The sequence below is a fragment of the Artibeus jamaicensis genome, unplaced genomic scaffold (assembly GCF_021234435.1).
Source record: "Artibeus jamaicensis isolate MK-2021 breed Jamaican fruit bat unplaced genomic scaffold, CSHL_Jam_final scaffold_1964, whole genome shotgun sequence".
NCBI lineage: Eukaryota > Metazoa > Chordata > Mammalia > Chiroptera > Phyllostomidae > Artibeus > Artibeus jamaicensis.
Genome location: NW_026522030.1, coordinates 44893319 through 44909853, shown reverse-complemented (window position 1 = coordinate 44909853; position 16535 = coordinate 44893319). Strand labels below are relative to the sequence as shown.

Below are 16535 nucleotides of genomic sequence, written 5' to 3'. Positions count from 1 at the left end.
TGTTCAGTGAAATGATAAAGATCCTGCTCCTTGCTTACCCAAGTCACCAGGTAAAGTAACTTTCAGTTCCATTCTAGTTGAAAGTATGTGACTAAATATAATTTAAACAAGCATTTGACTTGTTTAAATTCCAGGAACTTGTTTAAATCACCATTCCAGAATCCCAATATCTGTTCAGCTACAATTAATCCCTATATAAAATTAAATTGTAAAATTTGTGTACTAATACATGAATACTGTTTTCAAACTTCCCTTAGTCTTTTCAAATAAATTAGACCATATTTTTCTTTTTTTTTTTCATAAACTTTTGATTAAATATTTTATGGCTCAATAGGATATACAAACATATATAAAATGATCAATATTATTAGGTCAAATAAGAAAATTATCTGTATTTTACCATTTTAAAACTACCTGTAAACAGAATATGCCAATTGGATTTCTTTATTTACTCTCCCTTGCTACTCAAAGATCAAAAAAAGGCCTGTGGTGAGTTGAAATAAACAGGAGAAATCAGGGGCTTACTCATTTTATCAGCTCCAACAACTGAGGTTCTCCTTACCCACTTGAATTACTTCATCAAGCTGAACAGGTCAAAAGAGACTAATAACTCTGATGATCACTACACACAATCAGAGTGTGTGACTGCCTAATCCACTACAATCTCGCGGGTAAAGCAGCAGTTTACGCTGAAAGCATATGGCACTAACATCACACCAGAACATGTGAGAAACAGGGAGGCCCTGTGCCAATACACAGAATGAGGAGTTTGGTAGTCAAGAAGTTTTGAGTTTTTCATGAGGCAAATGGCCTCTTTCTGACAGTGGGCAGGGCCAGAAAGGTCAGCCTGGCCCTAGAATCCAAGTCCATGAGGGAAGTGTCAGGGGAAAGTATGACCAGGGAAGCTCTAATGTTAAAATAGAGGCAATGGGAAGCCTGGGACACGGAATTGTTAACAGTTGGCAGGAGATGAAAGCCCTGAAGGTAAAACCATTTGCAGTCTGGTTAACACTGCAGGTGATAGAACCACTCTGTGTTGTTATGATACTGTACTATAATTTTCCAAGAAGTTACTATTGGGGGAAACTAGGTACATAGGATCTTTCTGTACTATTTCTCACAACTGCATATGAATCCATAATTATCTCAACATGATTTTAGAAAATTTTTTAAATAAAATTAATCTCCAACATGTGGCCAAAAGGTCCATGCTCTCTGAATTATCACATTGTGAGCCAAAACTCAAAGAAGGCTTACCTCCCAATCATCCAAGAAAATAAGAATAATACATATAAGCTGTGAAATGTTATTTCTCCACTACAGCAAGATTTTGATGGATAGGACAATTTTCAGAAAGCCCTCTCACCATACAATAAATACAGTAAAAACAAACATTGCCACATACACTGGGGACTTTGAAGCCATTTCTCTCTTCACTGGGGACCGCTGGGAACTCCCCAGGTTCAAGAGCACTCCCACGGCTCTCCACATCACTCTTTTCTCTCTCTGTCAGCACACTGTTACTCTTTGCCACTGAGGAGCACAACTCAGGTGACTCTGGCCATGGAATTATGGGTGAGTCTGATCCCTTGGGAGTCATATGGCCACCAAATATGGAATCATCAGTCTCACTGGGATTTGAAGATGGAATTATGGCACAGGCTCGGTCATCCTTAATTTTTATTTCCTCCGTTAGAGATGTAGTTAAACAGCTGTTTCCTGAGGAGCAAAACAAAAAGACAATAAATCTAACATTGTGTTATTAATGAGCATAACTGTCAAACTACTCTGAACTAACTATCTTTCAACTACCCCTCTAAAATTCCACAGACATGGGTGGGAAAGGTCATCATAGCACAGTGCAGCCTTTATTGTTGTTAAGGTTAAGGTCCTGGAGTTTGGCAAAAGAATATACTTATGACAACTAAGGTGTTCTTCAATAGGGAATTGGATAAAGAAGATGTGGTACATACAAGGTCTGTCCAGAAAAAGTCCAGCAATTGTTGATACACAAGAATGGTTTGTGTGACATCAGTGTAACCTGGAAGCCAAGGAGAGTGGACTGGAATGCTCATGTGTGAACAATGACAACTTCACTGTATTAGTCAGTGGGGGCGATACAAATCTTTCAATGAGCATGCGTACTGTGTGGCCAGTGCATTCAAAATCACTGAGTAAGTAGAGCAACAAATCTGCATCTAATTTTGCATTAAGCTTGAACATCCCTCCACAGAAACTGTGTGGAAGATGCAGAAGGCCACAGCTATGGGCAACTGGTGATTGCATGACAATGGGCCTGCTCATGCATCACATCTCACGCAGTTTTTTTCCCAAACATCAAATCGCCTAGGTGACTCAGCCCTCTTACACCCTAGATTTGGCACCCTGCAGCTTATGGCTTTTCCTAAAACTAAAATCACCTTTGAAAGGGAAGAGATTTCAAACCATCAATGAGATTCAGGAAAATATGATGGAGCAGCTGATAGCGAATGGGAGAAATATGTGGGGTCCCAAGGTGCCCACTTTGAAGGGGACTGAAGCATCCTTGTCCTATGTACAATGTTTCTTGTATACTCTTAAAGAAATGTCTCTATTTTTCATATTACATGGCTGGATGGGTATCTTCTGAACAGATCTCTTATATACAATAGCCTACTATTCCAACATAAGAAAAGATGACACACTGCCATATGTGACAACATGGATGGACCTTGAGAATATTATGCTAAGCAAAGTAAGTCAGAAAAAGCTAAGAATCATGAGTTCATTTATGTGGAATAGAAAACTGAAACTCACAGACACAGACAACAGTATGGTAGTTACTAGATGACAGGGGGTTGGGGGAAAGTAAAGGGTAAAGGGGCCCCAAACATGCTAACAGAAGATGATTTGGCTTTGGGTGGAAGGCACTCAATGCAATATACAGACCACGAATCACCGACATGTACACTTAAAACCTATATAATCTTATTAACCACTGTTACTCCAATAAATTTAATTTTAAAAAGGGAATGAAAGAATAACTTATTGACAAAATAAGGGATTCAAAAGAGGTTCTACTATAGACAAATGTCAAAAGCCAGAGAATAACAATAATTATCCAAGCAATAGTTATTTGAAATATTTCGGAAAAAGAAGAATTATATTCCAATATATGATGCTAAGAGATGCTATTGATAAAACATTCCAGTTCTGAGGATGTATGTAGAGAACATATGTAAGGCTATACAGATCCAGTAACAATTATGCCCTACACTAATCATATATCATACAATGACAGCATCATCTATAGATGTGTGGCTAAACCAAATAACTGTGTAGCAACAGAACTAGTAAAAAATGAGGGCCCTTGGCCTAAACTACCCAGTAATTAATAAAGTGTTTAATTAAACTATGGTGAGGGACTTGAAAGAAATAGCCACATGCACTCCATAACTGTCTTCTCCACACTGTTTGCTGCTGTTCCCTTCCCTACCTTCTCCACCTTCCTTACTTCCATCCATTTATCTCAAGTCAATTCAGATATCACTTACTCTAAGAAATACTGTAGCCTCCGGTTTTAGGTCTTTCCCTGGTATATCAGCCACATTCTATGCCAACTCTAACATGGCACTGACCACATTAGATTGTAATTATATTTGTCTAGCTCTCCACTAAAGTATGAACTCACTGAAGAAAAGTCTATGATTTAAAATCTATTAACTCAGATATTTCACAAGCCAAAGATGATGAGCATGGAGAAGCAGCTGAAGGTCAGATTAATTAGGATGATGATAAGGACTTTTCTTTCACTCTAAGTGGAAGAAGAGCAAAAAAGAACAAGTGAGCAAAAGATCTAAGCCACATCGTTTTCAGAGATCACTATGACTGCCATGTATGGAACTAACTAGCAGAGCTGTCCAGAGTGAACACTGGCAAAACAGGAAGGAAGCAATTTCTGCAATAGCCCAAATAAGATATAATGGTGCCCTGAAAAAGGAGGAAGCAGGGGAAAGGGGGCAGGGCATGGATGGATTCCGGAGAATCCCATATTGAAGGACAGACTGGTTGAGAGGTATGAAAAGAAGACAGAGATTACCAATAAGCTCTATTAGTATAAAGACAAATGCCCCAAGCCATACTAAAGAGGCAAAGCTTTAAAGCACTCTCAGAGATACCAGCTATAAAAGGGGGAAAAGAAAAGTAGTTGAGACAGATGATGGCTTTATTATAGAGGAACAGCCAGGAAACTATACATACCCTTACCCAAGACTGAATAATTTTTGTTGTTCTTTTTAAAAACCTTATTGTTTATTTTATTCTTAAAATTAAGATGAAAGAAAAGAACTTGCAAAGCATTATCTATAATTGATTTTCTCTGTTGCATGTGAACTCAAGAGAAGCGTTCCAAAACTGTATTATATATTGTAAATTGAGTAGCAACAAAAAATTTTTTTTTCATTTTAGAATCTTCTTTTTATTAAACTAAAAAGGACATGCTGTTTGTCTCACGATTTCACTCTATGAAACAGTGGTGCTCCAGACCTTGATAACACTCTGTTGGCCTCCTGACGGAATTAACCTGTAAGTCTAGATAGTTTATTGGTTAAGCTATGTGTAAAAGAAAGATTATCTGTTCTCTTGATCATAGATCAAAGGCATCAGATCATCAACCACCTACAAGTTATATATGAAACAGCCAGTTTCTCACCTGAGAGTCTGACATTATCTGATGAATTTGGATCCAACTGCTTCGTGCTAGTAGAGGTCTCTTCCTCTGAAGGTGCTTCTGTGTCTCCCAGTTTTCCTGCTTCTTCTGGCTTTTCACTGACTTTGAGGTTGCCTGGGACTGGGTCAGGGATAGGGTCTGTCTCACTGACTGCAGCTGACACTTCCTTGTCCTCCTGATTTTTAGGCCTCTTGGAGTTAGAACCAGTGCACTGAAAGCTATTAATAAGAGAAGCTGTGGTCAGAGCAGAGACTGTTTGCAACAAACAGAATAAAACACATACCATTACAAATGTTACTTTCACTTACTAAAATAAGAAAAAATGGATAGTGTTTTAATTATTGTGCAGAGATAACTTTCCCAAGTAAAAGATTAATTTTGAAATTAAAAATATAACAAGAGTTTTAATGACAATTTACTAAAATTTAAAATTAAAACAAGTGTAAATAATTGATTACTAAGTATTATTGGAGAAAGTCTTTGCTAAAATTCTATAATAATATTAAAAGAAGTCTGAAAATAAAAGTAAAGTGAAAAATGATGGCAGGGGAGAAATCAAATCAATAAATCAAATACTATTTAGATAATGAAAAATGGAAAAGAAAATGGGGAGAGCCCATACAGCTGTTCTTAACGTCTGAGTAGATTTACATTCCAAGGTCAACAAGTGATCATGTTTCCCTGCGTATTTGTGTATTTCTGAAGTATGCATTAAAATCATTAAAATTAAATGTCAAATCAGCATTGGCTAAAGAAAATAAAGAGAAGAAAGATTATCCATATGTTTTTAATATCTTCTATCAAGTTACTATTTTCAAAGTGGACATCATTTTTATTTTTTTCATCTTTTAGTATTTTCAAGCAAGTCATTTGCTAGCTTTGTCAAAGGTGCCTTTTGTATGTGATACAGCATTTCTAACACTTTCATTTAGAAAAAATTACAATTAAAATCAAAGCAACATGTATTTCAGTGCCCCAAACACACACATATACATACACAAACACTAAGCACTGTTAGGAAGTCAGAAAGGCCAGAGATCTGAGATGAAGAGGGTAGCCACAGATCCACAGACCACCTATGTAAATTAGCTTTGGCTATTGCTGGTAGTAACACTACTAGTATAAGCATCACCATTTTCACATTTATGGAGAACCCATGCACTAGGCTATACAGAAAATCTTCACATTACTAATAGCATAGTACATGTACAGCAAGTTGGCTGACAGATCTTTGAGATTTCAATCAATCATTCTCTTCATCAGATTTCCCTAGATACAGTATTTACTTACGGGAGTCAGCACACTGTGTGATCAAGCTACAAGGCTCAGCATAATCCACAAGCCCCTTAACATTAGGCTTTCAAACTGGGTGAGCAAAGTTCATTGATTATTTTAAGTATTTCAAATCTGCCCAATGCCAATCATCTCTGTTCATCAGCAGCCCAAAAGGTCCACTGTGGTTAGTAACTCAGAGACCAGATCATGTATCTAATTGAAGTATTGTGTTTCCTGGTCACTAAAAGAACAATTCTCAACTTGATCTACTGATATACCTTCTGAATTTAAGATCAACTACTGCCCACTCCCACAACCAGTGTTTTGGTAAGGTGGACTAACTTGTTTATCAAAGGCAGTGACTCACTAAATCTGGGTTTCCCACACTTTTTAGAATGCAACCCGCAGTAAGTTATACATTCTAGATGGTGACATAACGCACACATACACACATGCTCACACACTTCAAGAATTAATACTTGCCTTCACTACACAGGAAGGACTAGAATACTTTTTATTCTATTTCACTTCCTAATTTTAAAATGTTGTTCCTAACCTACTAAATTCATTTGAAAACTAAGAGTTTTAAAATCACTGCTATTTATAACTATAGGGTGAAATAAAAACACCTCAGTTTGAGTTCTGCCACTAATTCTGTGCCTTGGGTTATTTCTCTCATAAAATGCAGAAGTTTGACTCCATGTTCTTAAGGTTCCTCTGCTCACTACCATTCTAAAATAGCAGAAAATAAATGTCAGAGAAAAAAGAGAATCAGAGAATAAACATCAAAAGTGTGAGCAAAGATTTAAAATCACACTGTTATTTTAGTTAATAACAAAAAGCTGGAAACAAGCTGTAAGTCCAAATACAGGGGATTAGTTAAATACATGCAGTCATTAAAAATAATGTTGTAGTACATCATTTGATTAAATCAAAAGCACTCACAAAACTGGTCATCGAGTTGTTAATAGACCATGGCCCCAATTTTAGAAAGGTATATAAGATTATATGATATATAATCAATATATATGAAAAGGATATATACAGAAAATGTTAACATTGGTTATCTCTGGACTGTGAGGTTATGGGTGATTTGGAATTCCTTCATTATTCTTTTCCTTATTTTACAAATTTTCTCCAATGCACAAATATTACTTTTATAATCTGAAAGAAAAACAATTAATAAATATTGGAGAGTAAAAATGTAATATAACCCTGGAAAACATAAAGAGTCTAAAAAGAATTGCCAAAAGACCTGAGTAACATAACACATATCCTATTGAACGAGTTTTAAAAGCAGTGAGATGCCCATAACAGACGTAAAAGCTTCTGAAATGATCCTACCACAAAAATGGATTGCTGAATAAAGTTCACAGGGACAACACTGTTACAGAAACACCATCTGCTCTGCTTCATACCTTGTAAAAGAGTAAAACCAAGTGTATAAATGTAGCAAAATATAGAAATCACCAAGAAAAAAGTAGTCTCTCAGATATTTGACAAATGAAGAAGAAAACGACTAAAGACAGAAAGAAAATCAGTAGCAACATGAAAAAGTTGGAAATCAAGTTACTGAAGTTAATAAAAATACGGAGATAAATAGAGAACACCAATACAACTTTAAAAGACATTAGTATAACAGGTTCGAGAAGTTCTAGTATTGTTCTAGTACTTTCCACGTGTAACAACCTCAGGACATTCCCAAACACAAAACACAATTTATTTATTATACTGCTCGAGAATTAAAAATACTTTACCTCAAATTTTCAGTAAGAGACTTCATAAACTCAAGGGGGATAAATTTTTAGCAAAGCAAATAGTCTTTGAGAATATCACGTCATGACCCATTTTAATTGTATGAGTACAAGTGGGATAGGCTGGAGAAGGGATCATTACCTCCTGGGTGCTTTTACTTTTCTCTTCCTCTGCAGCCATGCTTTTACTTCAGGGGTGGATTCTGGAGTAGGCTTTGTGTGATCAATGGTGTATATATCCTTTCCTTGTTTCCAAAGCTGATATCTGTCTGGCTGAAATTTCTTCACAAAGATATCCATTGAAATTTTCACCATGTCTTTCCTGCAGGTGCACTGAAACACAAAGGGGTTACTGTGCATTAAACATTTCACTAGCTATATAAAGTCACAGAGTCCTACTTTGAATATAATGTATATGAACATTTATTCCCATGTAATAGAGAATGTTTCACATTTTTAAACATTCAGTGAAGGATAAATTAATTTTTTTCTGAGTGGAGGTGGGAACCTGCATATTCACATTTACAAATGGTAAAATAACATGTTCAAAGGCATGGTAGAGTTCATAAGGAACTGTGTAGCAAAAACAACTAAAAGGAAACCAACCACACATTCAAAAGCATGCCTGAAACAGAAGGATTAGCCTGAAACAGAAGGATTAGCCATCACAAAGATGCATGGGTGAAATGAATGTTGAAAGGTCTGTAAAGCTGAAAACCTAGGTTTGCAAACAAAAGCAGTCAATGAATGTAATTAGAATAATTAAGCCAATGGGTCGAGATACCTACAAAGGACTTCCCATCAGACTATCAGCTGATTTCTCAAAAGAAACCTTGCAAGCAAGAAGTACTTGGAAAGAAGTATCTAAGTCATGAAAGGCAAGGACCTACATCCAAGATTACTCTATGCAGCAAAGCTTTCATTTACAATGAAAAGGCAGATAAAGTGCTTCCCAGATAAGGTCAAGTTCAAGGACTTCATCATCACTGAGCCCTTATTATAAGATGTTAGAGGGACTTATCTAAGAGAAGGAAGATGACCAAAAATATGAACAGTAAAATGACAACAAACTCACAACTATCAACAACTGAACCTAAATAACAAGAACAAAAACAAACTAATTGAACAACAGAACAGGAACAGATTCACAGAAACAGAGATCATATGGAGGGTTATCAGCAGGAGGGGGAGGGGAGTGAATGGGGGGAAAGGTACAGAGAATAAGAAGCATAATCGGTAGGCACAGAATAGACAGGGAAAGGTTAAGAGCAATACAGGAAATGGAGAAGTTAAAGAACTTATATATACGACCCATGGACATGAACTAAGGAGGGGTGGAGGGAATGCACCTGGTAGAAGGAGAGGTGCAGACAGGAGAAAGATAAAGGGCAGGAAAAAATGGGACAACTATAATAGCATAATCATTAAAATATATTTATTAAGAAATTATGGCCCTGGCTGGCATAATAGCTCAGTGGATTGAGCGCGGGCCTGTGAACCACACAATCACGGTTCTATTCCCAGTCAGGGCACATGCCTGGGTTGCAGGACAGTTCCTGGCAGGGGACGCAAGAGAGGCAACCACACATTGATGTTTCTCTCCTTCTTCCCTTCCTCTCTAAAGATAAATAAATAAAATCTTTTAAAAAATTATGATTAGTTAGAAAAATCATCCCAAAGGCGAATTCATCTACAAATTTCTTTTAGGACTTTGGGCATTTAAAGTATCTTTCATCAATCTTAGAACTGACCTAAAGAATTACTTTAACAGTAAATTTGTAAGAAAACTTTTAGAACAAGAAAAAAAATGGAGGAGGAGTAAGAAGGAGGAGAAGAATGAGGAGGAGGAGGAAGAAGAAGAAGAGGAGGAAGAGGAAGGAGGAGGAGGAGAAGGGAGGAGGAGGAGAAAAAAGAAGAAGAAAGAAGAAAGGAGGAGGAAACCAGTGCTTAGTAAACACCAAATATGCTTCCTTGGCTAGGTGGTTTACTTACATTACTGAAGGCAATCCTCACAGATATTTGTCAGTAAGACATAGAAATCTCAGTTTTCAGAAGAGGAAACATATTCCAAGAGAATAAGTACCTCCCAAGATCAATGGTGGTCCATGATTTTCTTTCTACTCTCACAACAGCTCTTACACCAAAGATCATCCTTTCTACGGAAATGCTTAGTATACTGCAGCTGGTATTTGCAAAATGAATTGAGATTATTATGGTAAAGATGCTAAAATCCAAAATTTTCTTTTTATCCTGGAACTTAAGGTATAACAAAGAAATCATTTATAACAAAACTAAAATTCAAAATTAATCTTTTCTGGTTAATTTCAATGGAGACAGCAATCACAGAAACATAAATTAGCATGTGAAGGTATCTTTGATCAGAAAAATTATGGATTAAATTTACTAACAGGGCAATTTTAAAAAGGGTGAGCCAATGGTGGCAAACTCTGGTTTTCAAAATTTATGAGTATCCAAATAAAGCATATATTGATGTCTTCTGCTAACACATGAGTAGTATACCTTTCAACCTAAAATTACTGTAAGATCCAATGCTTCATATTGATTGTAACTATATTTTAACAATGAAAGGGCTCATATTAAAAAATACATATAAGCAACATTTTAATTTCTGTTTCCTTCGGGAATTCAAATCAGTTGACAAATTTTATTATTAACACATAGTTTTATCAAAATCTAGCATACCCCCAGAAATTATTGTTCTCAAAGGTTATAAGTTAATTATCCTCATGGCAAAACCGAATTGCTACATTAGATCAGAACTACAGTTAAAAAAAAAAAGTAGTAGTTCCTTTCCAACACATAGTAAAACTGTCTTATATCTATCTCCAAGTATGTGAACTATGAAAATATGGGACTATATATAAAATATAAAAATGCCAAACTTTCAAAGGACTCACCATTCATTGGCTCTGAGAGCCCAAAAGTTTGTAACTGGTGCCCTTTGATAAAGAGTATTTAATAAATAAAGAACAAAAAAAGACATATATTCTCCATGTGTTTTTCTAACACACTTTCTTTAGCTATTTTGATAAGAATTAAGAACATGTTATTAACATAATTAGACACAATTATTCACAATTTCTACATTAAATAGTAACAAAGACACTTCAAGTATTAGGCATAGCAACCTTTTATATTATGATGATGGGATAACTACAAAATTGTGATGATGTGATAACTATTTAGAGCTAAAATCAGTAACTAGGCCTGAAATACAATTTTATTCTCAATTATTAAGCTACCTTTTATAGTAACTTATACAATTTATTACTTAGTAAGTTCAGATACTTCACTGAAAAAAATATGCAGACAATTCTAGAGGTAGAGCATCAACAGAAATCTTTATACAATGTGGGTATTAAATTGAAAGGCTATGATGAGTTTTTTTAATCTGATTTTTTTACCAACTCATATACTACAATCCAGTCTTTATTCATCTAGGTTTGCATCAATTCATTATTTCCTGTTCTTTAACCTTTTATCAATTTTCAGCTAAGTGATGACCAAATGCTAAACACTTTTTTCTTTTTATATATAAAGAATAACCTGCTAGTAATTTGTTAGCATTAACACAAACTATGTTACTACTAATCCACTCTTACTTTTTAATCTTCATCTTACATCTATGTAAACATCCACCCAATATTGAATGGAATAGGTTTATACTGCATCATATCAAATGTACAGAAGAGAAAGGATCAGCTCTTTGATACTGCCACACTGTTAAACCACACTAAATTTATAGATGTCCAGGATCCCAAGACTTTCTTGCTATACTTAAGCCTAGTTATTTCTGATTCTGAATGTGATGAAGGTACAATATTCTGTGATATGTACTCTAGACAAGTTCTTCTGATTAGCATTTTCTAGTATTATGTTCCAACTTTTATAGAATTTAATTTAATCAATTATTTTAACAGAAACATGGCCTAATTTAGAGTTGTTAAATAAAACAATTTTAGAAAATAGATGCATTCTACAGTTAGTAAAGCCAGCCTCTATTGGTATTAATCTATTTATATAAACACCTAACCTAATAAGATACTACAAAAAGTGCTGGATTTCTTTCTTTTAAAAAAATATTTATTTTTAGAGAGGGGAAGGGAGGGAGAAAGAGAGGGAGAGAAACAACAATATGTAGTTGCTGTGTCTCACACACCCCCTACTGGGGACCTAGCCCAAACCCAGGCATGTGCCCTAGACTGTGAATCGAACTAGTGACCCTTTGGTTTGCTGGCCAGGGCTCAATCCACTGAGCAACACCAGCTAGGGATGGATGTATTTCTTTACATGTTCACCAGACAATTAATAATTAATAAAAGTATGTAATATGTGGATTAACTATAAAAAATATTAAAGGACCTGTTTATATTGGAATTCCTTTAAATAAATTCCAAAAGGTGAGTAAAATATTCTACTTTTGTAGCCCATCCATTCGTTTATCATAAAATTTTCATTACCAGTTACAAGTCTGAAATTAATTTCACCCTTGTTGGAGTACTCCCAATAGGCCAGTATTTCTTAGGTAGCTGAAGAAATTAGAAACTTTGTTCTAAGGCATTATATTAGAAAAAAGGGAATTCAGAATCAGTGTGGTAAATGTACATAAATTTAACATATATTATGCTGAGCTAAAGAAAGTAAATACAAACAAAGTCCACAGTGGTGCTTATTCTAATTAATGAATTTGACTGTTTAATATGATCAATAAACAGCAGTCACATTCTCTTTCTGTTTGCTGCACACAGGTCTGCCTACAGCTACATAAAACTGGGGATGCCAAGAGCTCTCAGTCATCTTCTTCATATAAAAATGCTCTCTTAGCTCTGTCACGGGGGATCAAAGGTCAAAGAATACGTAAACATACAGGATCAAATGAGCTCTTTAAACATAATTACGATCTCCATGATTCTCTTCTCCACAAAAACTGAAGTAAACTCAAAATGCTCTTGTCAACCAAAGAAAAAATTTTAAGTCTCAGTTTTTACTCAAATACTTGTATTTTACAGAACTCATTTTAAAGATGGTAAAGATGTGTGATTCTTCAAATAGTTAACCAAAGCCAAAAAATATTGCAAGAAACTTATGCGGTAGTACAACAGAAAATGTCCTGCTTCCGCCAGTTGCAGTTCCTATCTATGGGACACGCTGGGAAGCCACCACTGTACATCCAAATGGACCTTCACCCCTTAGTCATATGTAATGTGACTATAACACTGATTTATTTCATCCATATACTTATTCAATCATTGCTCACTTGTACATGTACCCTCTTACACAAATAATTTTGGGAAAAATTATTATAATTACCTGACAATGTATAAGAATTATTTTATTACAGAAAATAGAGTTTTAAAATATTTAGGTCTAATTAAGATGAAAAATAATATTTACGCAGCACTTGGATTTCCTGGGTCACATTTTATATGATACCAGTCAAAGATAAATAATAGGCCTGTTTTAGCAGAGTACATGAAAATTAAACTACATAATTACGTTTACACTGGCTGAGCAGGGAGGAAATAGAAACAGAAACTATGATCAATATTAATCAACAAAGTCAGTATATAAGGAGTGCAAAGGCCATTTTGTTTGTCCTATGTCCATTAAGGAAGCAAGGTCTGCAAGAGGCTTGAACAACCCTTGCTTCCTCCAGACTGGTCTGCAGAGTTCACAGGACTCTGGTTTTGTCAGGGTACACAATACCTTTGAAGGCTCCAGGGGTTCCAGAATACACACCCAAAATAAAATTCTGAATGTTTTGTTTTCATAGACATGAAGATGAGAACTTTAAAAGTTCCCTAAAAGCAAAAGGTATATCACAGTCACAGTAACAAGTATTATACCAGAACCAAAATATCTTACCCTAATTTTAATGAATCATTTTTGTGAGTGGTTTCAGATACTTTTACCATATCTTCCCCTTCCAAAAATATACACAATGTCTGTCTTACTGAGGAGTGCATTCTAGGTATCTAAAGGATGAAGAGGCCCTTTAAAATATTTTTCAATAGCCTTTTAAAAAAATATGAGGAAACAGACACTCAGAGATTCTACGTTAACTTGCCCAAGGTCACAGAGCTCACAAATGATATAGCCTTTGCCACGTTCAAATCCAGAACAGCTCCCATACTCTTCATCAACTCCACTGTGGGATTCCAAACCCAAACTATGTTCAATACATTTTAAATGGCTTTAAATTTAAATAGGGGTCTCATTTTTCCATCTAAAACTCCCTTTTCTATGACACATAACTAAATTGAAGTGTTGTTGAAAACAAATGTCTGGGTCTCATTATTTTTTATGCATGATATCATGCTGTGTTGATAGAGTTTATCCAGTCTAGCTAATAATTTTCCAAAATATGTTTCTTCCGCTCTCCCTAATGCTAATAGGTTCAGATTAATTTCTTCTGAATATTTTTAGGCTTCACCAGGCCAAGATATGTCTCCCTTATAAAGTAAAGCAATTATAAAGCAATTTAAGGTATGGGACTAGAAACTCTATCTTTCTGACCCAGGGGAACACAGCTCAAAAAGATGAAGAAAACTATGCAAAATGAAGGAAATAGATTCAAATAGCTTGCTCTTGGAGTCTCAAAAAATTCTGTAGAAATTATTTTTACAGTTTCTGCTTCTTGACATCTACCTGCATATCTGACAGAAAGGTTGTGGAAGTTCAGAGTTACAGATATAAAACACTTCACTCCTGCTGTGCCATGTAAAACACAGCATGAAATTGAACTTTTTAGTATTGTGAGACAGATGAAGTTACTTTGTTCTGAATTCATGCCTGCGTGTTACACTTTGTATGGATGATAAATTGGGCAACATGAGATAAAACAGGGATCTGCAGAGTCTGAGGGATCTAGTGTTTTATGAATATAAATATTTGCTCGTAAGTATATATAAGATCATGTATGAGAGCCCTCAGAAATAGCATGGAAGCATACAACATATAATCCTCCTGTGATGCTCAGATACTCTGATTTTTGAGAATCATTCAAATAATTTTTTCAAATAACTAAGTGGACACAATTAGAAGTTCATACTGCACCTGGAATGAATCTTAAGAATAAATCATGTGCTTTAATCATCATAATTCACAGATGAAAAACTGAGGCACCTAGTATCTCAGTGACTTGCTGGATATGACAAGGATAGTGAATTGAAAAGAAAAGGTTCAAGTGAAACAACATTCCGTTTCCTACCGACCAGCTTCTGGGATTTATCATTTCCAATTCACTGAGCAAAAACTGAGTAGATAGAATCGTGCTGAGTAAACCAAGGGCCTGAACACAGAACTAGTTTTCTTCCAGGTTTCACAAGAAATGCTGGTCATGTTAGAAATTGTATTGCTGATGTTGCAGATGTTCACCTCTTCTCTTCTGTGTAATTGGAGATAAAGGCAGCATCTGTAAACCTTTTCCGTATTTTTGTACAATTCAAACACCAATATCGGTGTGGGATAATATTAATAAATAAATATATTTTTAAGAGAGTGAGAAAGGAATAAATGAAAAAATTAATAAAGTGGTCATGTATGCATAATATAATCCCCAGAATGGAAGCTCTGGATAGTATATATAGTAAAGGTATATATTACAGGTGTTCTTCGAATGGGAGAAACAAAATAACTTTGTAACAGCTTTAAAATAAATTCTAGGTCATATTTTTTAATCTCTATATGTCATACTGAATTCTGAAAGTGAGTCCCAGGAAAAATGACCTTTGTCATAAACACTAGCCCACACTCAGTGCACTCGGATCACATGTTTTTTGCCACCTAAAATCTGCCCTGGCTGGGGTGGCTCAGTGGATTGAACACTGGCCTGTGAACCAAAGGGTCACTGGTTCGATTCCCAGTCAGGGCACATGCCTGGGTTGGGGGCCGGGTCCCCGGGAGGGGGAGCATGAGAGGCAACCACACACTGATATTTCTCTCCTTCTCTTCCCCTCTCCCAATAAGTAAATAAATAAAATCTTTAAAAAATAATAATAATAAATAAAATCTCTGGTATTATAATTCCAAAACAGCAAACCTCATGGCAGCTAACTAGATCAAAAAATCAATGCCTGTAGGAAGCAGTATAATTTACTTCAGGCGTTTTTAATGTTAACAATATGGTTGGAAATTTAACATTAAATAATGAAAAGAAAAACAAATAATTTTGTTGAAAATAAAAATTTTAAACTTAACTGACAACATACTTTGCCAGCAACACTTCTGTAGAAAACATGCAGCAACACTCTAAGTAAGTGATTCAGCATGTCAGATTTATCTCACCTGGCAGCTTCTACATCCCTACTCAACTCTGAGAACATGTCTGGCACTTCTCTTATTTTCTTTGTTATTAATTTTATGAAACTATTTAAAGCAGAAAATCAGGTAGATACATTCAACATGACCCAGAAGGAAAAATGAAGAGAAGGCAGATAAACACAGAATACATTTTAACTGTTTCTTCAATTTCTCTCTGGCCAAATTTAGAACACCATCAATAAAGAAGTAGAGAAACAGTTCTTACAAGAAGATTCATTATTATTCTAGGAAATCAAGACAGAAAGAACAAAATTTAAATCAGATTAAGGCCAAGAGGAATCCAATATGCAGAACTAACTTCCGTAACTTGTACTATTAGCTGCTTGACTCCAGACTCACAAACAGCAAAATGAAGCTGCATTAAACCACCTCATGACATGTTACAAATAAATAATGCCAATAATTCAGCAACACATAACAAAACATTTAAATATAAAATAATCTTTCAAAATATT

The 16535-nt window shown here is 35.3% G+C and overlaps 1 protein-coding gene across 3 annotated transcripts in view; it reads right to left on the bottom strand.

Moving 5' to 3' along the window:
• KDM4C (lysine demethylase 4C) overlaps window positions 1-16535 on the bottom strand; it is a 371183-nt gene that overhangs the window by 169128 nt on the left and 185520 nt on the right. For all 3 annotated transcript variants that reach the window (XM_037156753.2, XM_053656545.1, XM_053656546.1), the window contains 3 exons: window positions 7880-8070; window positions 4691-4926; window positions 1406-1719 (listed from right to left, as the gene is read on the bottom strand). In XM_037156753.2, the coding sequence (XP_037012648.2) occupies window positions 1406-1719; window positions 4691-4926; window positions 7880-8070 (741 nt within the window). The remainder of the gene's footprint in view (window positions 1-1405; window positions 1720-4690; window positions 4927-7879; window positions 8071-16535) is intronic.